Source organism: Chiloscyllium plagiosum, chromosome 2, assembly GCF_004010195.1.
Source record: "Chiloscyllium plagiosum isolate BGI_BamShark_2017 chromosome 2, ASM401019v2, whole genome shotgun sequence".
Lineage (NCBI taxonomy): Eukaryota > Metazoa > Chordata > Chondrichthyes > Orectolobiformes > Hemiscylliidae > Chiloscyllium > Chiloscyllium plagiosum.
The window spans coordinates 101,371,948-101,399,716 of record NC_057711.1 but is presented as its reverse complement, the minus strand read 5'-3'; the positions used below and the strand labels follow the sequence as shown (position 1 = coordinate 101,399,716).

Below are 27,769 nucleotides of genomic sequence, written 5' to 3'. Positions count from 1 at the left end.
CTTCCGGTTGTCCGTTTCAGCTGTCCGCTGTAGTGGTTGGTGTATTGGGTATATACCAACCACTACAGCGGACAGCTGAAACTGACAACCGGAAGCGGCAGGGACAGACCACTATAAACACTGGAGGAAACATCAAAGAAGCGCTTCGCAGGAGGCTCCCAAGCACTGATGATGTCGCCTAGCCAGGGGACGAAACGTTTGCAACAAAAACTTCCAGCTCGGCGAACAGAACCACAACAACGAGCACCCGAGCTACAAATCTTCACACAAACTTTGAACATTTACTTCTGAAAAGTCCTTGCTAGCTCCCTTAACTAATGTAGGCATTGCAAGATATTAATTTAAATCTGAAATTATGGATTCTGAGAGTAAGCCCAAAAATAATAGTCGACTCAAAAGTTTTCTATATTTAGATCTATCTAAGATAACCTTTTTGGGTTGTGAGATATCAGTTACTTCTGTAATATTTATGATGATTTTATTTCTGTAGAAGCAAACTCCACTCTATAATTTCACACCTGAAAGTGTGAAGATTATATTCCCATAGCACCAACTGGACAGTCATATCTTTTGCACTTGTACTTTAATCTTTGTCTAGATAGCTCAACAAATACTTCTAGAAATGAGACCAAAAAGAATGTTAAACTTTTCTTTTTCTTCAGTGGGTAAATGCATAGAACAATCACAATTTTCAGATTCAATTTTTCATTTGACTTGCAACATACTACAAAATAAAGAACACACCACAGTAATCCATACGTAAATTGTTTGATTGAACTTGCACACCAAGCAGATTTTATTTATGCACCAGCTTTTCTAATCTTTGGAATATTACTGTTTCAGAAACCCATCTTTGTGGTCACTTTGTTTATTCTTCTCTCTCCTATGCAGATATAAGTAATTAAATGACTATATAATACAATTAGTGAGGGATGTTTTTTGATTGTCTAGACAAAACAGTGCATTACCTTTTGTATAGGTTGGAAATACTCAGTAGGTCTGGCAGCATCTGTGGAGAAAGAAACAAAGTAATGTTTTGTATCAGCATTTCATCAGGACTGTGAAAAGTTTGGAATGCATTAGACTTAAAGCAATGGGGAGGGTTAGAAAAAGATCAATAGGTAAAGGCTGTGATAAGATGGAAGACAAGAGAGATTCAGTGACAAAACAGTTATCTGTGTAGAGCCGAAAGGAGTGGTAAGGAGCAAGAAAAGAAACAATAAAATGTCTTATGTGCGAATGGCATGAATGATGATCAGTTGCCATCCAAAACCAAAAACAAAGAAAAGGGCACAAAATCAGCACAGCAATTGCAGTCTGAAAATGGCTGATAGTCTAGAAATAAATAAATCACATATTATTTAGATAATATGGAAAATTACTTACTTTATTGCATAAAAATGTATTCTTGTCAAAATATAGACAAAACAATCCCAAACATGATTCTTGATTTATCCTTTTATTCTTAATGTCTCCCCTCTCCTGTGTCTCACTGTTATTCAACAAAGGCACTGTATTAGCTCTTCTCCAATCCCAATACACAATTTGGTTTGTTGTGACCTTTGTTTCTTCTATTACTTTCTCAACAATAAACTGTGTGCCATCAGAACCCAGTGACCTGTCAGCCTTGAATTCTGTTTTTAATCCAGGAAGATTTTCTTTATTTGACAAATTGTTTCCTGTCTTCTGTTAGTATAACTATTTTTTCCTTTTGTCTTAAAAATGGCACAAAATATTTATTTTATACCTCAGCTATAGGTTTGGCATTTGCAGTTGGACTCATTCCTTCATTCTTGCGTGATCCTAACTGGTCTCCACTTAACTTAGTCATGAATTCCCTTACATGCATCTTTTTATATTTAAATTTCTTTCATATTTCTTTTTAGTTTTTTAATCCTCCGTTTACATTAAGAAGTTCTCTGCACTGCTATTCACCAGACATCTAACTTGAACAGTAAATAAGATTAGCCCTTGATGCCCTTGGTTTTTTGAAGAATCAAATCAAGTTTTATTCAAAGCAAATAATTATTTGTCAGAGAAAAAAAAACTCTTGTCCAACTCTACTTTCAGCCTGAACCCTTGTTATATCTAAATGTCTATACTGTGCTCGCTTCTCGCAGGTTTACTCTGTAAAAATAGTAAAACTGTCTACTAAATATTGAAGTTTTGTATCAGTAACTAAATGACAGACTCGCTTTCTTGTCTAATACTTGATTTCACATCCAGTAAAGATGAACAGATTGAAAGTTTTCTACCAGAAACAGCCCTTTATAGTTTGTGTTTGAATGATTGAATACATCATGCCTTTGGCGTCCAATTTGGATCTGTCCAATTAATCTGTGCTCTTTCTTCATATCCCCAAATTAATTTTGTTCAAATATTAATTCTATTCCTTTTTAATGTTTCTATTAAATCTTCTTCCTCCATCCTTTCAGGCAGTGCATTCCATAGCATAACGATTTGATGTATAAGAACAGATTCCTCGGGCTGCTCTGATTCTTTTTCCAAACGCCTTATATCTGCAACTTCCATTACTGACCTTGTTTTCAGACAGATGCAAAAGTTTTCATTCCTCTGCCCACAAGAGTATTTCATTTTGTGCCTATCCTTTCTTTGCCATGCTTTTGCTATTTCTGTTTACATAAGACATTGGGGTCTTTTTAAATATTATTTTCTAATCAGTTCTTATGCATTCTGTTTGTCCATTGCTTGCTTTTTTATGTTTCTCTGCGTTTTCTATCTGTAGCTTGGTGTTCTAATGTATTATAAATCATACAATTCTCATTAGCCTTTTTTCTGTCTCTTTACAACCTCTTATATTTTTAGTAAATCGCAGAGCTCTAATTCTGGATGCCCTACAACCTTGTCATAAGAGTATTTTGTTATGTATCTGACCATCTCCCCTTTGGAGTCTTCATGTTGTTCCATTACTACTTTGCATGCAGAGTTTTGATTCAGAACCACCTGGCTCAGATCCTTTTTTAGGTCACTGAGGTTAACTCTCTTCTCATTAGATGCTTGATTATACCTTTTCCTTTTGTTCATAAATGTTCTAAATCTAATAATACTATGTTTAATTTTCTGCAAATACTTCATCACTGAAACATACTGTACACTATTTTGTTCCCCAGAACGGGATCTAGCCTTCCTTCACTTTAAGCTAAAAACAAGCAGTCACAGAAGTTCTGTTATAAACATTTGAGGAATTCTTTTCCCTTCCCTTGCCATTTATTTGGTTGCTAGTACACACTATATTGGAGAAGTAAAGTCACCTCATTATCTCTGTTTTGTAATTCTTGCAACTTTCCGTAATTTATCTGAAAATTTTCTCTTTTCTCTCTTCTAATAATTTGGTGGCCTATTATATATTCTCATTCAACAGGAGATTCTCCACTTTTGCACAATTCTAACTAAATAGGTTTGCTTTGACCATGCAGCTGCTATAATGTTGATGTGTCACTAGAATTTCTAGTGCTGTAGGTAATGGCCTAAAGCACAAAACTGATCTTCATTTGACATTACTTAGCAGTATCATTGTGAAACAATGGAATAGCTGCTGTGGTAAATGGAAATACAACATTGCACTGGTACAGCTCTTTAAAGTTGGGGCTCAACATGTTAGAGCTCTACTCTGCTCTTGAATGTATTACGTTTGCTACTGACCTTGGTTGCCCTCTGTTAATTTCTTTTGCCATGATGATTGCAATATTTTGTTACATTTCTAAAGGAAGAAAAACAATAGATAACTAATTGTACAACATATATTTTTCACATATAGCCTGATCATCTCGTGGAAAGCAAATCTGAAATCAAAACTGATACAACTGAGTTGTCACCATCCAAGCAACATAAAACTAAACCGCTTATTCCAGAAATGTGCTTTTCATACAGTGAAGAAAGTAATGATCTCTATCCTACCAATTCATTTATTGAAGAGGATGGAACTAGTTTGTTGATATCCTGTGCAAAATGCTGTCTACAAGTTCATGCAAGTAAGTTTTATTTCCTTGGTGCTCACTTGTATTGTTTATTTTTGGTTTGGAATAATAGTTGTGTCACTCTTATTTGATCTGTAGGTTGTTATGGTGTTCCTCTTCATGAAATCCATGATGGTTGGACCTGTTCTCGTTGTATGATTGGTGCTTGGACTGCAGTAAGTATTTGTAATGATGCATTCAATCATTTTTCCTTCAGCTGAAGACAGGAATTACAGAAAGTGTAAACAACCCCTGGAGTGCTTTTAGTAGGTTTCAAATCTATCTAATTAGTTTTCAGGGCAGATTGATTAGGATTCTCAACTTGCAAGCAAAATCTTCTCAAGAAAGAAAATGTTCCTTTTAAAATACAAATGATCAGTTTTGTGCGCATTCTTCAGAAAGTTTGACCTCTCTACCTTTCTCCTGAAATTATACTCATTTGCTCAGAATCCAATTTTTTAGCTAGCTGTTAATTACCTGATAAGTGTTACATCAGTCCTTAAATGGAAACAAAAATCAAGTACCAATCTGCTTTTAAGTTCTGGTGGATGCTGAAAATCATTTTTCATTGAAACGTTAGTACACTTTGAGTGCTCCATTGGAATGGTCTCATCACAGCTCTCAGGAATCTGCCTATGAGTGATTTGTGCTTGCTGTGTGTAATAGCAGAAGGAGACTTTCCTAATGTGACTGAACATAATCCCTACCCTTCTGAAATGATGTTAATTAATTAAACTTCAATCTTTAATTAAATGGTTGAAATCTTTTTGATAAGATATTGATTGCCATATAGGTAATGGAAGAAGAAGTAATTGACCCCTTGCTTATTCCTGTAATACCTAGAATTAATGTGGTTTTACGGGGATGTATGTGACACAGAAAAAGGGAAGGTCGTGTTTTGTGGCTGCCAGAGTCTTAAAAAGTAGCATAATTCTCAGCGTCCCATTAGTTTATTAATTCTCTCCAGGTGTTCACAGAAGATGACTTGTGTTGAAAATGTGGTGCATGTGTTATGATCCCAGTTTATGACTCAACCGGACTAAAATCTGGCTTGATGGATTTTTTTTTGCTTTTATCAAAGTAGTTTTTCACTAAAACACAAACTTGCAATGTTGCACATCCGAGCTTTCCATATTCAGAATTTTACTACATGAAACAAATGAAGATAAAATGCAATTTACATATAACATGCTTAAAGATTTTAAAACACAAAAAATAAAAATATAATCCCATTAGTCTCAACAGCATCCCATTTCAATACTCAAATATCAGAGAGAATGCCCTTCTCCATCTCATAGTAGGGTTTGATTTCTCTGTAGTTTCAATTTCGAGTTATGAAAATATGATTAATTCATATAATTGAGCTTAAATTTTCTCAGCTTAAAGTAACATCTCCAGTCACGTAACCAAATATTTCTGGTCTGGAACTTTTAAACTAAATTCCTTACACTGGGATAACATATTTATAATAATGTTAAACAATCATCTCCCTTTTATAGCTTTGCACAAACAGATTCAACCAAGAACTCTGCAGAACTACCCAAGCTGAACTCAACTGCAACTTTTGTTTTCAAATTAGTGTTTCCCCTAAGTCCGCCCCATGCCCCCGACCCAGAAAATGCCAGAATCTTCTAACTGAAAGCTTAATACACTACTGTTCACTTTATTCACTTGTAAACTCTCCCAATGTAAATAAATTCCGGTAGCATCCAATACTATCTCCCTCAGACTTTTTTAAAAAATACATTACCATTGGTGCAGAAATGTTTAAAAATTAACAATTAAACTCCAGCAGATATACAGAAAAAGTATATGCCACCAGCTCAAATTCAAGTGGTGGAGGCAGTGAGTCTTGAAGTCAGTGGATGAATGTCAATCACGTGGGCTGCTTTGTCATGGTGTTCTCAAGCTTCTTGAGTGCGGATGGATATTCACTAATTCAGACAAGTAGTGGAAGATGTTCCATCTCACTCCTGAGTTAGTCCGTGGGTGAGTTTTTTCCAGAGAGTCTTTGGCTTCCGACCTGCCTTTACAGCTGTAAAATTTAAATCGCTAGTCCACTTAAATTTCTGGTAAAAGATCAACACTAGTCTACCAAAGAGAAATTCAGATATGGTAATGCCAAGCAAAAATAGGTAATTTCTCTCCTGTTGAACATAATCACTGTCTGGTACTTGTTTAATGTGCACGTTACTTACCACTTAGCAGCCTGCGCTTTCATGTTGGTAAAGTCTTGCTGAATGCTGGCAAAGAAGACTTAAAACGACACACTGTGCAATCATTACAAAACATCTGGATTGCCGAGGTTAGATGGAAGGTCATTAATGAAGCAACTGAAGGTATTTAGGTCTAGGTTACTACTTTGATGAATGACATCTTGGCCTCCAACTCTGGCCCTCTTATTTTGTGTTAGCTGTAACTCCAACTAGTGAGAATTTACTCCTCCCCCACCCCCCTCCTCCATTTCCATTGACTTCAGTTTTGTTAAGGCAGGAGTATTCATTCTTTTCTTACTTCTGAAGTTTAGCTCTCTAGTACATGTTTGCTTAGGGCTATAGTAAGAGACAAAAAAACCCTGCAAAAGCTGGAATCCAAGGTAGACAAGCAGGAGGCTGGAAGAACACAGCAAACCAGGCAGCATCAGGAAGTGGAGAAGTCAATGTTTCAGATGGAACTCTTCTTCAGGACTGGGGGTGGGTGTAAGGAGAGCTGCGGATAAAGGGGGGCATGAGGGAAGGTTTTGAGTGGGGTGAAGGGCTACGTGGTGAGGTAGTGATAGGTCAACAAAAGCAGAGGGTACAGCCTGGTTGGTTGTTAGGAGGAATGAATCTGGCTGATGGCTGGGAGAAAGGGTCGGTCAGAGGAATGGAAGGGACGAGGAGGGGCTGGAAAGGGAGTTCAGAGATGGGAGGGAAAATGTTTGAAATTAGAGAACTCAGTGGTGAAGTTCTGCAAGAACTCCATCCCGTTTTCCCAATTCCTCCACATTTGCTTGGATGAGGAGACATTCCATTCCCAAGCATCCCAGATGTCCACCTATTTGGAACAACATGCTTTTCCCCCCTCTGTCATTCAGTCAGCTCTCCACCACACCACCTCCATTCCCCGCTCCACTGCTCTAAACTGCCAGCACCCCCAAATGCAATAAAGACAGGGTCACCCTTGTCCTCACCTACCACCCCAGCAGTCTCCACATCCAACGTATCATCCTTAAACACTTCTGTCAACTCCAATTAGGCCCTACCACCTCTATCTGCCTTCTGCAAGGACTGTTCCCTTTGCAAATCCTTGGTTTGGGACACTCTCCACCACCCCCCCCCACCCCAAAATTCCCGGTACCTTCCCCTGCAACTGTAAAAGATGCCAAACCTGCTGGCACACCACCCACCTCACCTCCATCCAGGGCCCCAAACAGTCCTTCCAAGTGAGACAGCGGTTCACCTGTCTCCTCCAAGCTAGTTTACTGTACATTTTGCCGAGCGTCTCAGCTACAAGGGCTGACCTGACCTCCCAGTCACCTATTTCAATTCCTCTTCCTATTCCCTCTCTGACATGACCATCCTCGACTTCCTCCATTGCCACAGTGAATTAGACTGCAAATTGGGAGGAACAACACCTCATTTGCCTGGGTAGCCTATAGCTTGGATGTCTCAACATTGAGTTCTCCAATTTCGAGTAACCTCCCTTCCCATCCCCCAACTCCCTTTCCAGCCCACTGCCTCCCTTCCATTCCTCTGACCGACCCTTCCTTCCAACCACCAACCAGATTCATTCCTCCCATCAACCATTCAGGCCAATGGTTCACCTACCTCACCATTCAACCCTTCTCCCACCCAAAACCCTCACCCACTCCCCCCTTTATCTGCAGCTCCCCTGGCACCCATCCCCAATCCTGAAGAAAGGTTTCACCTGGAACGTTGACATGACTGTCTCTCTCTCTGTCTCTCTGTGTCTCTCTGTGTCTCTCTCTCAAGTCCACACCAACCCTTCGAAGAGTAACCCACCCAGATCCATGACTAATGCACCTAACACTATCGGCAATTTAGCAAGGCCAATTCACCTAACCTCCACGTCTTTGGATTGTGGGAGGAAACCAAAGCACCCAGAGGAAACCCACGCAGACATGGGGTGAATGTGCAAAATCCACACAGACAGTCACCAAAGGCTGGAATCGAACCTGGGTCCCTGGCACTGAGAGGCAGCAGTGCTAACCACTGAGCAACCTTTGAATGTGAGAGGCAAAGGAGTTTCTCTGCCACTTTTGATACTCAATGAAAAGATTTTCATCACATTAAAAAAAAAGTTATAATGTATTCAGTGCTGTCTGTAGTTTGCAATTTGAGTGTCTGTGGTTTACCGGGCATTTTATACCTATTATAATGAAAGTTGTTTGGGACTGTGCACAAATGTCCATTTGCGGGGAGTTATTTGTATATGTTTCATTGTATGCATTATGGCACTGATGTGCTCATTTATCATTTTCAGTTCAAATCTCTGAACCTTAATTAGATTTTGTAGCTACCATAACCTGATTCATTACTCTTGATCATTCCACCTTATATTCTGAAGTCATGACTCCATGCCAGTATTGAACAGTGTGCTCATTTATTTTATTTTCGAAAACTTACTTTTTACTCCATTTTGAATTGGCACATGTAAATTGAGTTTCGATTTGATTTCATTGAGGGACCCCCTAGTCTGATATAAATTTCCCAAAATGAAATGACTGACTTTTACATCTTATCCTTAGAGTTCATTATTTTGTAACTGCAGTTAAATATATGCACTTATTTTGTCTCTACATATCTTCATTGAAATGTTTACTTGGAGGTTTAAACCTCTTGCCAAAGCTTGGCCTAGGAATTGATGGTTTTACAAATCATAGTTATATTTTTACTGATTCTCATCTATCTCCCAGAATTTCTGTTGCACTAACCATAATGATTCAGATGTTGTGTGCTGAGGTTGTGCATACTGGTCATAACCTGGGTGGCCTGATCTGGAAATGGAACGAATGCCGAGTGACAGCCCAGTAGAGAGCATCATATGATAGCTGGTGAGAAGCTCAGTTGCCATCCACAATGGGCATTTCTATGAGGAAAACACAGCTTAGAAGTAATAAACATAGGTTTTGATAGTCTGAATGCTATGGTGTCACTTTGGTTGTATGGACACTAGATTTCTTGGAAGGTAGCACGGGTCAGACATACAAAATGTTTTATTCTTATTTTTGAAATCTGCATTTTCTCAAAGTACTCTGCAGCAATATGTCAATGAATATTATCAAAATCTGATGCAGTAGTCTCAAACTACTTCTTTGAAACATCTACCACCTGAAATCACTCAGCTGTACAATAAGTCTGCAAGTGGAAATACTTTTTTTCATTCTCCAAATGTTTCTCTTTCTCTTTGCCCCTCATATGATGAATGTGAAGCAGTTCACTTTTGATTTGATCTGGTAATAGCTCTTTCAAATTAGGCATTTCATCGAAATAGCTATCTCTTTCTGTATTGTTAAGGTGTTTAAATGTTTGACATTTTTGTCTTCCTAATAGTAGGCTTGAAAGGAAGTCAAACACTTGCATTGTAATGAAGAAATTCCTGTGATTTTCATTTCTCTGTCACCAATAGCCCATGTGACTGTAAATATTTGAATGAGGCTTTCAATTTATGACAAGACTTCATGACATGTTGAGGTATCTATAAAAGTGAATTACCTCTTGAGTATTAGTTGAACATACTGAAATATTCATAGGTTGCCAGATAGGTTTTAGCTAGGTCCTATAACTTTAAAGTAAGGGAAGAGGAGAAAATTTTGTGGATGTTCAAATTGCAGAGTCTCTCGAACAGTGTTAATTGAAACTGTAAATTTCAAGACAGGGTTTTGGATGAGGCTGAAGTCTTCATATAAACACATCCATTATGGTGTTTAAAGACAGGAAAATTAATACATATCTCTAACAGTTAAGTTTTTTTGAGTTTAAAATAAAACTAAACTTTTTGGATATTGGGAATTTAAAGTTACTTCAGGGAAAAATATGTTGTTTTGAAAAACGTTTTGAGTTTTCAGTTAGTTTATCCAATTGCGATACAGAAACATTAAAATGCATACATTAATTATTAATGTTTACATAGAAAGTTTTGATTGTAAATTTTGACCCAAGTGTTGAGAGGATATCAATACATGCTCTAGACTTTTTGTGACAGATATGCTTATGAACTTTTTAATGAATTATCATACAAAAAAGCCAAATACATGAAAGAAGTATAGAATTAAATTTGACACATTATATTTAATAAGCCGTGGTCATTTTAATCACAGTAGAAGAAATACTTTCATATCTTCTCTTGGGATGCATCCAAATAATGAGAATGGATTAGGAGGAGAGGAGCAAAAGTTCAGAAAACACTGGTGATGGTGAACCAGAATAAAATTGAGATCAGTACTGTTGAGAAGAAGCATAGTGTTGAAGAAACGGGACAGAAAAGAAGAGTGGAACATGGCAGAAAGAACATGACGTTAAGCCATGTTTGTAGAAAATCCCTGGTACAATAGTGGCCAAGGTCGCTTGTGAAAGAGTATAATGGGGCAATGACAGGCAAAGAGTACAATGTTGAGAAATGGTAATGGGGAAAAAAACATCATATTACTGGGGAGTGAAGAATGAGAGGCCAATATAATGGAATTTGATTGGATGGGAAAAGTAGGAAGAGTGCCATACTATGTATTGGCACTAGGAGAGGTTGAAAAATAATGAACATGATTTAGGACAATGGGACAAATGAAGAGCATTAAAATGGGGAACAGGATAGGAGTGGCACAGTATCTGAATGGAGAAGTTGCACATAACCTCTGGGAATGGTAGAAATCAGCAAAATGAGGAACAAAGGAAAATTGGGGAGTGAACCAGAGAGCCCATTCAGCAATATTTGGGAACAAAAGCAACACTGAGGGCACGAAAGAACTTTAAGTTAAGGGAATGAGGTAGAAGGAGGTCTGGCAGAATTTTGGAAAACTGGATGAAGAAAGTAGTAGAAGCTAATCTTGACCACCACTGTTGGCTTCATTTTGAGCTGACCAATACTTAAACTTAAGCTGTGCTATCCGCTGCAAAAAAAAAACTGAAAAATATGGAACATTTTTACTTTGAATCAACTTTTGTGGGTTTTTTGTGTTATATGTTATTTTCAGTTGGGTGTAAATTTCAAGACAAAGGCTCCAACCAACTTCTTAAACGTTGGACCAAATTAAGTAATTGTTCCTCTTTCTTTTATCGATGAGCTTTGCTACTTGCATTTGCTGGATTTTCCCCATTTTGTATGTCCATAATAATCTCTTGATACAAGCTTTATGCCTGCCGCCCCAATTTTCATTTTCGGTTCAGATGTTCCCAAATTTTGTTTGTCTCAATTAGATCTTTATAATATATTGCTAGAATCAATGATGTTTGGGTTATGATGCTAACATAAAGTAATATTTTCATCTTAATTATACAACACTGCACAAATTTTCCATTATTCCAATAAAGCACTCTCAACTTGGTATCAGTATCTCAAAGAAAATATATTATTTTCCCTATTTTTCCTGGTAGTTTAGTGGACAGGCAAGAATGTTACCTCAAGAGTGCAGTGGGACCTTGATTAGATGTGGCGATGGCTGAGGAGTGGCAAATGGAGTTTAATCAAGATAAATGTGAGGTGCTATATTTTGGGCAAATCAGGACAGAACTTATGCACTTTATGGTAAGGTCCAAGGGAGTATTGCTGAGCAAAGAGACCTTGGAGTCCAGATTCATACTTGTTTGAAAGTGGAGTTGCAGGTAGACAAGATTGTGAAGAAGGTGTTTGGTATTCTTACCTTAATTGGTCAGTGTATTGAGTGTAAGAGTTGGGAGGTCCTGTTATGGCTGTAGAGGACATGGGTTAGGCCACTTCTGGAATACTGCATTCACTTCTGGTTTCCCTACAAAACGAAGGATGTTGTGAAACCTGAAAGGATTCAGAAAAGATTTACAAGGATGTTGCCAGGGTTGGAGGGCTTAAGCTGTAGGAAACGGCTGAATATGCTGGGGCTATTTTCCCTGGAGTAGCAAAGGCTGAAGGGTGACCTTATAGAAGTTTGTAAAATCATAAGGGGCATGGATAAGGTGAATAGCTAAGGTCCTTTCCACAGAGTAGAAGTGACCAAAACTAGAGGGCATAGGTTTAAAGTGGGAGGAGAAAGATTTAAAAGGGACTTAAGTGGCAACTTTTTCACACAGAGGGTGGTGTATGTATGGAATGAGCTGCCAGAGGAAGTTTTGGAGGCTGGTACAACTACAACTTTTAAAAGGCATCTAGATGGGTACATGAATAGGAAGTGTTTCGAGGGATATGGGCTAAATGCTAGCAAATGGGCCTATATTAATTTAGGATATCTGGTCGACATGGATGAGTTGGACGGAAGGGTCTGTTTCCATACTGTACTCTAAAAGTACACCAAAGAATTTCTTATTGCTGGTTTTCAGCCATTCAGCTAATAAGTATAAAAATGTAATGTGGTCCTTTTATATTATAAAATTTGTAGAAAAGTTATCCCAATGAATCACACAAGTTGTTATCTGCTTTAGTAATCTTTAAGATTACACAGACTCCAAATGACGTGAAGCACGCTAACTACAGTAATTGGGAAAATAACGTGCTCCACTAGTCCTTTCAGTGCACTTCAACTGGAACAAGATTACTTCTTTGTGTTTTGTGAAAATCAGTGCCCATGAGCTAAACTCAGGTTTCTATTGTTGTGTGGCAAGCGTCATTTGCTCTGTCTTTGTCCTACTGATCTGTCAAGGGATAAACCTTCCTTTCAATTGATATATCATAATGTATGTTTATGGCCACTGGCAGTATTATTGCTTCTATTTGCAATTTCCCTCTGTCTTGGGTTCAGATTCTCCACTCAGAAAGAAAACAAAAATTTTCTGATGAACCATGAGATGGCCTCATGTGAATGATTTTAAAAGATCTATTGCAAGTTGAAGGACAACACCGTGCAACCTATCATCATGGCCTGTTTGACTAGACTTTGAGAGCTGTAGTCACCAGAGGGTTTTATTATTTTGGGCAAACTGTAGACTTTTTCAAATATGACATTTGAAGAGGAAGAATATAAAAGGATAGTGAAAAGTCATGGGTGTGTTATACAGGATTTTGATCCAGAATATGTCACAAGAAAATGTTTTGGGGAGGGCAGGATTTCTCTTTCCCATCTGTTGTGATAGTGTATCCTCACAAATCCAAGGATGAAACTTTTGCAAAAAGAATGGTGTTTGTTCTAATTACATTGCAATGAAGAGCACATACTCAATCAGGCAGTGAAATTCTGGTATCTAGGTTGAGTGCAAAGACTCATGTGGCCAAAGGATTAAAAAACTTGTATTTATGTAGCTTTCCAACTAGTGAAGTAGTTTTGAAGTTGATGATTGTTGCAGTGTAGGAAACTTGGCAATCAGTTTGTTCACAGCAAGCACCTACAAGCAGTATATGGTAATGACTGGAAAGTATACTTTAGTGACATTGATTAAGGGATAAAAATTAACCAAGACACAAGCAGAGCATCCTTGCTTTGCTTCTGAATAATTCTATGGAACCTCTTGCATCGTGAAAGGGAGATAGGTACTTCGCTTTAATGTCTGAAAGATGTTAAAGTCAGTGCTAGGCTCCTTCAATACAACATTGAAGTGCCAGCCTTGAACTTGAACCAACAAGCTTGGGGATCAGAGACCAGAGTCCTACCAGTTGAGTTGCAGCTGAAATAGAAGAGAAATGTTAGCTTCCAATAATGTTCATCACATTTCTTATAACAATCAGTTGTTGTTGGAAGGTGGCATTTTGAAGGTCAATTATAGTTATTACCAGGCCAGTGTATCTGCAGGTGTAGTTTCTGATAGTCAGAAGCTGGGAAGAACAGGCATATCTTTTGGGGAAGTTGGCATCACACTAGTGTCACTGCCAGTGATTATGTCATTTTGGAAGTAGCTCAGTGATTGCTGCCATCTGTCTGAATTTTTCATGCAAGAAATTGTGGCAAACCCACCCCCACCAAAAGAACTCCCATATTGCTGCCAATAAGATAGACTGAATGGCAATTTTTAAAATTAATTCATGGGACATAGGTGTCACTGACTGGTCAGCATTTAATCCCTATTCCTTGAGAATGTAGACATGAGCTGCCTTTTTGAGAAGCTGCAGTCCATCCACAATTCTATAGAGAAGGAATTCCAGGACTTTGACCCAGAGACAGTAATGGAATGGTAACAAATTTCCAAGTCAGGATAGTGAATGGCTTGGAGGAGGACTTGCAAGTGCTGGTGTTCCCATATATCAGCTGTCCTTGTCCTTCTAGATGGAAGTGGTTGTGGATTTGGAAAGTTCTGTCTAAAGATCTTGGCTGATCTGTTTTTGTGCACACTGCTGCTACTGAGTGTCGTTGGAGGGTGCGGAGGCTTCTGTATGTGGTGCCAATCAAACGGGCTGCTTTGTCTTGGATGGTGTCATTGGAGTTGCACCCATTCAAGGAAGTGGGGATTTTCCACATTGTTGGATAGTTGCCAGTGTTGAAACTGAAATGGAAGAGCTTGGCTAGTGGAGCAGCAAGTTCTGGAGCACAAGTCTTCAGCAGTATTGCCAGAATATTGTCAGTGCCCATAGCCTTTGCAATATTCAGTACATCCAACTGTTTCTTGATATCACATAGATTGAATTGAATTGGCTGAATACTGGTATCTATGATACTGGGGACCACTGGAAGGGGCTGAGATCGATCATCCACTCTGCAATTCTGGCTGAATATTTCTGCGAATGCTTCAGCCTCTTCCTATGCACTGATGTGTTGGACTCTTCCATCATTTGAGGTTGGGGACATTTGTGGAGCTTCCTGCTCCAGTGAGTTCATTAATCGTCCACCATTATTCATGACTGGATGCGACAGGACTGCAGATCTTAGGTCTGATCCTTTGGTTGTGGGGCCACTTAGCTCTGTCTGTCAGTGAGTTGCTACTTATGCTGCTTGGCATTTAAATCAACCTGTTTTATAGCTTTTTCAGCGTAACATCTCACTTTTAGTATGCCTGTTCTTCTGCATTCTCCATTGAACCATACTTGATCCCCTGGCTTAATGATAATGTTGAATGGGGAATATGCTAGCCCATGAGGATGCATATTGTGCTGGAGTACATTTTTGCTGCTGTTGATTGCCCACAGCATCTCATGATTGCCCAGTCTTGAGTTGCTAGATATGTTCGAAATCTGTCCGATTTAGCATCGTGATAGTGCTACTTAACATGATGGACGTTATTCTCAATGTGAAGGCAAGATTTCATCTCATAAGAACTGTGTGGTGGTCACTCTTGCTGAATAATTCTATGGAACCTCTTGCATCGTGAAAGGGAGATAGGTACTTCGCTTTAATGTCTGAAAGACATTAAAGTCCACTGATGTGTTGGACTCTTCCATCATTTGAGGTTGGGGACATTTGTGGAGCTTCCTGCTCCAGTGAGTTCATTAATCGTCCACCATTATTCATAACTGGATGCGACTGGATTTCGAACATATCTAGCAACTCAAGACTGGGCAATCATGAGATGCTGTGGGCAATCAACAGCAGCAAAAATGTACTCCAGCACAATATGCATCCTCATGGGCTAGCATATTCCCCATTCAACATTATCATTAAGCCAGGGGATCAAGTATGGTTCAATGGAGAATGCAGAAGAACAGGCATACTAAAAGTGAGATGTTACGCTGAAAAAGCTATAAAACAGGTTGATTTAAAGTCCACTCTGCAATTCATCTGAAGCCGGTAGATTTATAAGGATGAGGTCAAGCACGTTTTTACTTCTGGTTGATTCCCTCACCATGTGCCGCAGACATGGTCTAGCACCTATGTCCTTTAGGACCTAACCGGCTTGACCAATACTGCTGCTGTTGAGCCATACTTGATGGTAAACATTGAAATCTCATATTAGGAGTACATTTTGCAGTCTTGCCATCCTCAGTGCAAGTGTTGTGGTGGAGTACTGATTCTCAGCGGAGATATGTGGTAATCAACAAGAGGTTTCCTTGCCCAGATTTAACCTGAAATCATAAGACTTCATAGGGTTTGAAGTCAATGTTGAGGTCTCTGAGGGCAACTCCCTCCTGACTCTGTAGCACTGTGCTGCCACTTTTGCTGGGTCTGCTCTGCTGGCAGGACAGGACATATCCAAGGTTAGCATTGGTGGTGTCTGGGACATGATCATATTCGCACAGTTATCCCTTATTGACGGTATCGGGCTGTTGCTTGATTAGTCTGTGAGACAGCTCTCTCAATTTTGGCATTACTCCACAGAAGTTAATAAGGAGAAATTTGCATGGTCAGTCGAGCTATTTCTGCTATTGGCTTCATCGGTACTTAGTTTGATGCCAGGCGGTCTGTTGAGTTACCATTTCTCTGTTCGGACTTCATAGCGTTTGATACAACTGAGTAGCTTGCTCGGTTATTTCATAGGGCAGTTGAGAGTCAACCACATTGCTGTGGGTCTGGAGTCACATTTAAGTCAGACTTAGTGAGGATCGTTTTTTCCCCTGAAGGATATCGGTGAGCCACATGGGTTTTCCAACACTAGTTCATGGTCCGCAGTAGATTCTTAATTTCAGATTTTTCTTTTATTGAATTCAATTCCATCACCTGCCGTACCGGGATTTGAATCTTAGTTTCTGGATTAATAGTCCAGTGATAATATGACTAGTCCATCATCTCCCGTGTATGTAAATCCTTTGATTAACTGAATGCCTCCTCTTTGTAAAGAAAACTTTGTGTCGTGCAACTGAAACAACTGTAAGCTGTACAAATCCTGCATTACCAAGTACCTATTGCAAACTGACAGTGTTATTTGCCAGAAGATCTTTGTGATGTGTCTGTTCATTGGACTCATTTTCATTGTGATTTTCAATTTCATATTAACAAGGTGAACAAAGAACTACTTGTTTTTTTACAAAAATACTGATTACATTTATAAGTTAATAAATACCACCCTGACAACACTGGACATCCAGTGATGGGGCATAGTGATTATGATCAAGGAGTCAATCTGACTTATAGAAATTGGAAATCACAGGATGTCTGAGCTGCCTGCAAATTTTTTCATGGGATATGAATGTAATTTGCAAGTCCAACATTTGTTGCCCATCTCCTAATTACTTAAACGTTGATGCTATATTATGGATAGAGAATTTATTAACTTTAAGAAACTAAAAAGTAAGGCTAAACTGGGCATTTTCAAGTTGGCAGACTATAACTTATGAGTACTGCATGGATCATTGTTGGAGCCTCAGCTATTTACGATCTGCATTGTTGACTCAGAAAAAGACAGAGAGCAATAGATATAAGTTTGCTAATGGTACAAAGCTAGGTAGGGATGCAAACTGCAGGGCTGGGGGTGGGGGAAAGGCTGCAAAGAAATATTAACAGGTTAAATGAGCAAGCAGTAAGGTAGCAGATAGTAATGCATTTCATATTCTAAGGTTAATCACATTGGTTGTAAGAAAAGAACAGCAATATTTTTTCAAAAGGTGTGAAACTTGTTCAGAGAGACCTGGGGCATACTTGTACAGGGAAACAAGTTAGCATGTGCATACAGTAAGGAATTAAGAAGACTAGAGACATGTTGCCTTAATTGCAAAGGAACTGGAGGAGGAATAAAAAAGTTTTGCTGCAATTACGTAGGACTTTGCTGAGACTACACCTGGAATATGGTGAAACTTTGGTCTCCATCTTTGAGGAAGGATATATTTACTTTTGAGGCAGTACAATAAAGCTTTACTAGATTGCTCCCTGCAATGTGCAGGCTATCCTGTCATTGTGTAAACTGGATATATTGTGTTTGGAATAATGAAAGATAACCTTTTTGAAATGTACAAGATTCTGAAAAGGCTCAAATAGCCATATAAGAGGTTGATTCCTCTGGCTAGGGAACTTCTGAATGTGGGGATGTAGCCTCAGAATAACAAGTCAATTAATTTAGGTTGAAATGAAGAAAAATCTTCAATTAATATCTTCTGTACCCCTGATGGATTGTGGATTCCTGATTGTTGAACATATTTAACGCTGAGATAGACAGATATTTGTCTCAGAGAATGAGACGGTATGGAGAGTGGGTAGGACAATGGATTTGGAGCTGAAGCTCAGTTGTTATTGTATTGAACAGCTGAACAATCTCAACAGGCTGTAAGATCTTGTCCTGCTCCTACTTGCATTCTTCTGTGCAACGCACTGCTACCATGATGTGCTGGTGTTACAGAGAGTAAATGTTTAAGGTGATGAGTGGAGTGCCATTCAAAGAAGAATGCTTTTTCCTGGATGATGTTGAGTGGCATAGTGGCTCAGGGGTTAGCTCTGCTGCCTCACAGTGCCAGAGACCCGGGTCCGATTCTAACCTTGAGCGACTGTCTCTGTGGAGTTTACACATTCTCCCCATAGTCTGCATAGGTTTCCTCCCACAAACCAAAGATGTGCAGGTTAGGTGAATTGGCCAGGCTAAAGTGCCCATAGTGTTCGGGGATGTGTAGGTTGGTGCATTAGCCAGGGGTAAATATAGGATAATAACGTAGGGGAATGGTTTGGGTGGGTTACTCTTCAGAAGGTTGGTATGGACGTTTTGGGCCGAAGGGACTGTTTCCATTCTATGGGGAGTCTATGATTCTGTAGGGATTATATGATCTTGAGTGTTGATGGAGCTGCTGCACCCATCCAAGCAAGGGGTGAGCATTTCATCACTTTGGGGAATTAGAACCTGAGTACTTGATCACATACTTGCTCTTTAGATTAAATTAGATTACAGTGTGGAAACAGGCCCTTCGGCCCAACAAGTCCACACCAACCGGCCGAAGCGAAACCCACCCATACCCCTACATTTACCCTTACCCTAACACTACAGGCAATTTAGCATGGCCAATTCACCTGGCCCTGCACATCTTTTTGTGATGGTTGGAGGAAACCGGAGCACCCGGAGGAAACCCACACAGACACGGGGAGAATGTGCAAACTCCACACAGTCGGTCGCCTGAGGCGGGAATTGAACCCGGGTCTCTGGCGCTGTGAGGCAGCAGTGCTAACCACTGTGCCACCGTGCCGCCCACTAATGAAGAGTTTTTTTAAAAAATCCCCATTATACTCTTGGAACCATAGTATTTAGATGGCTGATCCAGTTAAGATTTGGATAACCTACAAAACGTTGATGATGGGAGATTCAGTGATTGTAATGCCAATTAAAGTTGAACACAGATAATTAGATCATCTCTTGTTTTTTAAGACCATTAAATATTGGAGCAGAACTGGAGCTTTCGCCCAGCACTTCCGCTCTGTCATTCAATGATGTAATGGCTGACCTGACAATCCTCAACTCCACTTTCCTGCCTTTTTACCATAATCCTTGATTGTCTTACTGATTAAAAATCTGCCGATCTCAGTCTTGAATATACTTAATTACCCACACTCAGCCCTCTACTGTAAAGAATTCTGATAGGAGAAATTCCTGTTCATCTCTATCCTAACTGGGTGAACTCATACTCTGAGATAATACTGTATCTTGAGATTATCTCACAAGGGGCAACAAACTATCACATGTATCCTGTCACACCCACTAAAGGTCTTCTTCACAGGAGCAGCCCAAGAGTTTTTGAACTCTCGGCGAACAAGGATTTTGGTGATTCCCAGTCCCATGTTCAATATAGAAAATATGAGAATCAGTGATAGCTGTTGTCTAACATTTGTGTGCTGTGAATGTTGCTTGTTGTTCATCAGCCCAAATCTGCATACTGTCTTATTTCATGCAGTATCATTATCTGAGGAATTGCAAATGGTTTTGCATGTTGTGCAGTCAATCAACAAAAATCCCCACTTACTACACAAGGAATTCTTACAGAGATATCCTGGAGCTGAGTTGATTGAAAGAATATACTTAAGTCACTAGTCACCAAAATCATGTAAACTTCTTTAATTTCATAGCATTAATGCATCTGAAGTTAAAAATCAATAGCTTGAGTGTCACTCTTATAACTTTATCCGACAATCAAGTGCAGTGTTGGGGGCACATAGCAGCATTGCCTTGCTGATGAAATTTCAAGTTTATCAGATTATTCCTTTGTTTCAGGGGATAAATGAGAATTTCGTAGCACTATATGAAGATGTCCAAAAGATTTCCTCATGTCAGCCAAAACCACCTGTATATACCTTTATATCAGGCTGATAATTTAGCTCGAGCTGCTTCAGTATGCAGAAAGTATAGAGACACCATGGTGGCTTAGTGGTTAGCACTGCTGCCTCACAGTGCCAGGTTGAATCTGTGTGGAGTTTGCACATTTTTGCTGTATCTGCACGGGTTTTCGCTGGGTCCCCCACAGTCCAAAGTTGTCAAGGTGAGGTGGATTGGCGATGCTAAATTGTCTGTTGCGTTCAGACATCTGCAAGCTAGGCTGATTAACTACAGTAAATGTGGGGCTAAGGGGATAGGGTGGGGCTGCATCTCTACAGGCTTGATGGGCCAAATGGCCTCTTTCATCACTGTTGAGATTATGTGAAATTCTTAAAAAAAAAACTGTGCAAGTTACAGGCTTGGGAGAGACAACTGCATGCGAGTAACCCAATTTTTAATAATTTTAAATTGCTTTTAAAAACTTAACAGAATCAGTTCTAGTTATACCCACTACAGTAATCAGTTCCTTTTTAAATTAAAAATTAAATTGCAATGCTATTACACATGCATTTTTATACTTTAACACCAAAGGTTATTCAAACTTGATTTGCACAGAGCATAATTTGCACTTAAATGTCTGAGATTTTTAATTCTGCTTAGCTGATTTCAGATGATTCTCAGCAGAAGTCAATTCCATGCCGGCACCCTTTTTAAAATTCTTAACTTTATACTTGATAGTGATACAGACTTCAAAGAATTTTGTTTTCCTGTTTTTCTGAGTACTCCAATGTAAGGTATGTATTGTGGTAACTAGTAAGCTGCTGCCTGAGTCCTTCTCTTTTTGACCACTCATTCCTCAAAGTAATTTTGGCGTTTTAACTATATTTTTTCTATGTAGATGTAATCAATAAGATATCTGCCATTGCATTTGCTGTACTTTATAACTTGTGTACTTCTTAAAATCTTGTCCAAGTAATCAAAACCTTCTGTGTTTTCACAATTGTGGAGAACGGTTTCCTTGGAGGTTTTTATTGATACACCGGATTGTTTTGGGGCAGGTTTAAGCGTGTATTTAAGTAAGGCTGTGAAATGCTTGATTGTTAGCCAGTTTATAAAATTATAAATGTTTTAAGCATCAATACAAATTGATGCTTCGTTGAATCTGTTCAGCTGACAGAAAAAGTCTTAGGGAGTCAGATGAAACATTTCTAGCATCTCCCCTAGCATTTCCTTTGATGGAAAACATTATTACAGGCATTTCTAATGTACTTTACGCAGCTTTGCAGGCCAGTTGAAATATTTTCTTTCAAGTTTGTCAGCGATTCAAAAACCTTATTAATGCAATTTCTTGCCTAAGTGAGAATCCGAGATAACTCCAATCACTTCCCAAAAATTATTTTCAGTTATGATTTATTTTATTTGTGGTGTCATTTATATTTACTGTTTGTTGGTTATTTTTAGATAATGTGTCTTATTTAATTGCTTTTCCCTGTTTACACTTGACACACACTTCACCCATTCAATTTGTTGTTTGCTTTATGTGAAAATTGACTTAATTGATTGCAAATGACATACAGAACTTTACTAGTGGACAGGCAAAATATATTTCATTTTCTCAATTCATTAGAGGTTATTTCATAATTTTTTTTCAGATTTGGAAGAATTTTAATCAGTCTCTACTTAAAGAATTGCTGAACTCATTTCATGATGTTGTATTCTGGCTTTTGACTTTTTATATATTGGATTGATATTGGGTGGATTGTGATATCTACATTTCATATTAAGGAAATGATTTGATCATATTTATACAGATTTATTGTTTATCAGCTGGAGGATTTTCTATCAATTTGAATATAGAGCTGTCATAACACTATGTATTGTTACAACCATGTAATTTGTTATATTAAAGCTATTTTGTTGAGATTTGCAGAAATAAAACTACAGCCACTGCTATTTTTATAATAGGCATTTGTGTGAGAGAGAAAGGGTTGACATGATAAATTACTTAATGTTGTCCTCATTTTCTACAGGATTGTTGCCTTTGTAATTTGAGGGGTGGTGCACTTAAGCAGACTACTGATAAAAGGTAAGCGAAAACTAGAGTTGTAAGGCATTTTTCTTATTGATTGAACTGAATTCAACATTTATTCTAAATTTGTTTTTTTAAAAAGACTTAAAGCCAGAGTGTAGTTTTAAAATGCAATCAAATTTTGAAATAGAATAACTTCACACTCATTGTGTCCTTTGGGCTATTTTGGAGCAGTTATGGAATTGTTCAAAATGATTAATGATCTTTTCAATTGCATCAGCCTGCTGTTGACAAAACCTGCATACTTGGCTAGTGTGTACATGAGGTTGATCAAGTCTCACAGTATCTAAATGTCTTCTTGCTTGGAACCAAGGAAACTGCAATGGATATGCTTTACGATGAGACTTGACTTTCTTACCGTTTCAAAATTATAACTACACCGTTATGATTATCTTTGAAAGATAACTTGTACCATTCATTTTGTTGCATGACATATGTTGAAAAGTGAGTAGTTGCCAAGTGCCACATCTGAAATCATAAGAAATAGAAGCAACAATAAGCCATCTGGCCCATTGAACCAGCTGTGCCAATAAGACCATAGCTGTCTGATTGTGCGCTTAATTGCACTTTGCTATCTGTTCCTCCAAAACCCTCCACTCTTGTCAGATAAGAATTTATTCATTTTAACCTTGAATATGTTCAGTGAGCCAAGCGTCACTGCTCACTGAGGAACAGCACTCTGCAGGTAATGACTCTCTGAGCTGAAAGTTTATCCTCATCTATGACCCGATATTGTTAAAACTATTTGCGATAGTTCTTGATAGCATATGTTTTAATAACATCATCTTTTGATCTTCTAAACTCCAAATGAGGTAAGAACTCAACTTTTCTTCAGAAGGAAAACCCTTAATTCCATAATTAGACTCTTAATTATCTTAGCAGCATCCAATGTAAGTTTATCCTTCGTTAAATAAGAAAACAAAAACTGCACAGTGCTCCAAGTACAGTTTCACCAATGCCAGGTGTTGTTGCAACAAGACTTCCGTAATATACTCCATGTTGAAGAGCAAATGAGGCCTGAAAATTCTGTGGCAGGTCGCTCACCTCCTGACTCCCAAAGCATGTCCACCATGTATAAAGGCACAGGTTGGTATTGTGATGGAATACTCTCCACCTGTCTGGATTGATGAAGTTCCAACAAAGCTCAGTATCATCCATAACAGCCTGCTTGATTTGCACCACATCCACTGCCTTCCACATTTCCCTTCCCACCAGTACACCGCAGCAGCAGAACTAGTTAGCCACATTAAAGTATTCTCTCCATTCACGACTGGCATAGAGTAACAACAGTGTACACCATCTACAAAATGCACTACAGTGTCTTGTCAGATTTCCGTCAACAGCATTCTCTACTTGTTTGAGCTCTACCACCTAGAAAGGCAAAGGCAGCCAATGCACAAAAATATCATCACCTGAAAGTTGAGTTAAAATTCTGGAATTATTTTCCGAGTAGCACTGTGTGTTCCCCTTTATATACCCAAGGATGGCAGTTTCAAAAAAAGCAGCTCGCCACCTTCTCTACCAAGGCATGTTTATGTTTGAGCAGTAAATGTTGGCCTAGCCAGTGACATCCACATAGTTTTTTTTTAACTTGTAAAGGTGTAAAGCCTGACCTAATAGAAAGATGTAAGATCAAAAGAAGCAGAATTGTCCCATTTGGCCTATCAAATCTGCTCTACTATTCGATCATGGCTGGTATGTTTCTCAACCCATTATTTTGCCTTCTCTTCATAACCTTTGATCAAGAATCAAGAACTTATCCATCTCTGTCTTAAATACTCAATGACTTGGCCTCCACAGCCTTCTGTGGCAGTAAGTTCCAAGATTCCCCACCCTCTGGCTGAAGAAATCCCTCCTTGTCTCACTTCTAAAGGATCATCTATTTATTCTGAGGCTTTGTCCTCAGGTCCTAGTCTCTCCTACTAGTGGAAACATCTGCTCCATGCCTGTTTTATCCAGGCCTCTCCGTATTCTGTGAGTTTCAATGAGATGCCCCCTCATCCTTCTAAATTCCATGAAGTTCAGACCCAGAGTCCTCACCAGTTCCTTATTTGATGAGCCATTCATCCCCAGGATCATTCTTGTGAATCTTCACTGGAAGTTTAAATTATGAAAGCGTTTGATTGAGTAGGTAGAAAATGAGGTTTTCCATTTATGTGAAAGAGTCAATACAAACAGGAAACTGAAGAAAAAGAGAACCTTAGCCAGGTTGGTGAAAATGTGAAACTCACTACCACAGTGAATAGTTGAGGCAATTAGTTTAGATGCATTTAAGAAGAAGCTAAATAAGCAAACAAGGAGGTTAGAGTGGCTCATAAACTGCATGGACTATTCCTTTGTGCGGTATATTCTAATGAGTTAACATGTTCAATTCAAGGCAGTTCATTTTACATTAACTTATAAGAGCAGATTACTGCAGATGCTGGAATCTGTACTGAAACCAAAAATACTAGAAGTCACAGCAGGGCAGTCAGCATCCATGGAGACACCAAGCTAATGTTTCGAGTCCAGATAACTCTTCAGAACATTCATTTATCATGTGTTCCCCCTCTGTAGAAAGGAATAAATAAATTAATCAACAGAGAAACATCTTTCTGTAAAAATAGAGATTGATCAGTTGAATGGGCCTGAAGATCATTCAACTGATCAATCTCTATTTTCACAGAAAGGTGTTTATACATTTCTTGGGAAGCCATGTCTTAGTATGGATGAACAGAGTTACCAAGGAGGTTAATTACACAACTTGTGAATTTGAGAATGCTGGTAAGCAAGAGAAATGAATAAGAGTTTAGGTCTTACAAATATGGCAATGGAGTATGAATAAAGAAATAAAAAATAGAGATAGATTTATTGTCAAGACCATGTTTAAAGTACCATGTGGAAAGAGAGGATGGAGAATCTTTTTAACTGAGAGGGTATGGAAGAACTTGTCTGTGGAATGTTGTGGTGTAAGGTGGGGTATTATACTGTACTGATCCCAAGAATGGATAAGAGATCTCTGATCTGTGGTTGGGGGGGGAAATTGCTGTGTGTTGTTAATTTAGAGAATTATGCCAATTTAGAGAAACTGTCTGTTTCCATTATTCAACTTACAACTGTTCTTTTCAGTGAGTTGTGTGATCTCATTACCCCTTCACTCAACGGTTTCTATCATACTATCAGGAGAAAATGAGAGAAGCAGACACATGAGGAAAGTGGTGCACGCTTTTGTGGGAGGCGGGGTACATTGTGGTGGTTGGAAATATTGATCAATATACATCTCCAGAGTTGCTGTTCTAAAACCTATTTCAAAGCATGATTTAACTAATAGTGCTGTTTCCATAGAATAAACAGATGAACTGGTAATAATGAGTTCTTTCATTAGTTAAAAGATCATCATAAATTTTTTTAATCTGTGACATTCATGAATTTTGAACTTTGCTTAAATAAGTAAAAGAACTGCCATAATTCACCTTCAGCAGTGAAATATCCTCTATATAACAAAGCCAATAATTGGTTGTTGACCTTCAGCCCTTACTGTACGTGCATAGACTTGTGCAAAAGACAAATTGAAACATGTGGAGGAACAGAGATTTCACTGTATTCTGAAACCAATTCATGTCTGAAATCCAAACAAATGCAGTGCCTTTACATTGAAAAGGTTAACACTCTAAAAGTTACTTTGGTGCCAGATTCAGAACAGGGAGACTGGCAGAGCAGAAATCAAACCCGACATTGTCATCAGTATTCCTTTGTGGTTCATCACATTATTCAAGTTGTCACTTGTGTTGTTTAGGTGGGCTCATGTGATGTGTGCAGTTGCAATTCCAGAAGCAAGGTTTGTGAATGTGGTGGATCGCAGTCCAGTGGATGTCACCCGAATCTCTTTGCAAAGATTGAAGCTCGTAAGTTTGAAGAGTTGCTTTTCTTTTCTCTGTTTTATCTTTCAATTGTAGTTGGGTGTTTGCACATAATCCCAACAAAACTGTTCTGGGCATGTGCATGCCTGAAGTTTACTGCTGCTTTGTGCTTTAATTGGATCTCTTTGTTGACTCCATTATTATTTAATTTTTCCCGTTTTGAACAATGTTTTAGGAGGTCCCATGTACCTTGTTAATTCACAGATTTGAACTCCAATTTGATCAACAAAATAGCACTTGTTGCACATTAAAGGTGGACAGCATGGTGGCTCAGTGGTTAGCACTGCTGCCCCACAGGGCCAGGGACTCGGATTTGATTCCAGCTTCGGGCGACTGTCTGTGTAGAGTTTGCGCATTCTCCCCGTGTCTGCGTGGGTTTCCTCTGGGTGTTTTGGTTTCCTCCCACAATCAACAATGTGCAGGTTAGGTGAATTGGCCATGCTAAATTGCCCATAGTGTTCAGGGGTGTGTACATTGGGTGCATTAGTAAGGCGTAAATGTAGAGTAAGTAGGATGGAGAATGGGTCTGGGTGGATTACTCTTTGGAGGGTCGGTATGGATTTGTTGGGCTGAAGGGCCTGCTTCCACACTGTAGGGATTCTATATTCTACTGATATCAAAGATTAATTTATCTAGCAGAAGCAGATGTAGTCATGTTTCAGTTTTCAAAATTAGAGGATGGGAGATTGCAAATATCACATTTGTGCACAATTTTGATACTTACATTTTGTGTCAGTGAACAAAAGGGGGAGATTATTTTACTTTTAAACTCCTGTGTGAGGTTACAATGCACTGTTTTCAGATTATCAATTTAAATTGGGGTGGATCATCATATCTCATATTTATCCTCAAGAAACTAAAAATTTAATTTATTCAGTAATGTCCAACAAGGTTTAATTCTATTCACAGACCCAATCGTCAGTTTCTGTGGTTATTAATCTACACTGATTCAAATGTTGCTGCTTTATGTTTGTTATTCTGGAGATTAGAATGTGGAGTTTGTGGAGAAAGCATAACTGGGGCAGAGATTGAAGGCCAGGAGGCAAGGTGCTCATGTTTTATTTCTGCACTGGAGAGCAAATTGTCTGTTCAGTACTTATCAGGATGAAACAAATTTCAAAACTTCTTAGCAAGAAGGAGCAAGTGTTTCAATTGCCTTGCTTTTCATTTTTAAAATGTGCAAAGTGTCCTGAATTAATGACTTAAACGTTGTTGTGCTGTATCTCGAGAATAAATGCAATGGTATGTTACAAATTTGAGTATCCCATTGTGGTGCATCATTAAACTGATTTAAATTAGCAAAATTGGTCAGAGTGATTATGTTTCTCAAAAATGAGTGATGGCCAATCAGTTTTTTGTTAGTAGCGGTCAGACCTTCCGACACTTGAATTTTATATATTCATATACCTCCTACATTTCTGGGGAGATTAGTATTCTGCCCTTTTGCTCTTCACTCTCTCTCATCTCTGACTTTCTTTCCCCCACTTCTCCACATGCCCACTTCTGCTCACTCTTTCACCTGTCTGTCTCCCACCTCCCTCTCTGCCTCGCCCTTTCTCATTCCTTCTCTCCCCCCCACTCTCTCCCTAACCCCCG

The 27,769-nt window shown here is 38.7% G+C and overlaps 1 protein-coding gene across 5 annotated transcripts in view; it reads left to right on the top strand.

Annotated features, from left to right (window-relative positions):
• The window catches only part of LOC122562270 (lysine-specific demethylase 4C-like), a 437,697-nt gene that overhangs the window by 283,555 nt on the left and 126,373 nt on the right, over positions 1-27,769 (top strand). For 4 of the 5 annotated variants that reach the window (XM_043715065.1, XM_043715046.1, XM_043715057.1 and 1 more), the window contains 4 exons: positions 3,779-3,992; positions 4,077-4,153; positions 22,216-22,271; positions 26,050-26,158. In XM_043715065.1, coding sequence (XP_043571000.1) covers positions 3,779-3,992; positions 4,077-4,153; positions 22,216-22,271; positions 26,050-26,158 — 456 coding nt within the window. Of the gene's footprint in view, positions 1-3,778; positions 3,993-4,076; positions 4,154-22,215; positions 22,272-26,049; positions 26,159-27,082; positions 27,737-27,769 lie in introns of those variants that run through there. The other variant, XM_043715084.1, reaches the window with a different exon arrangement.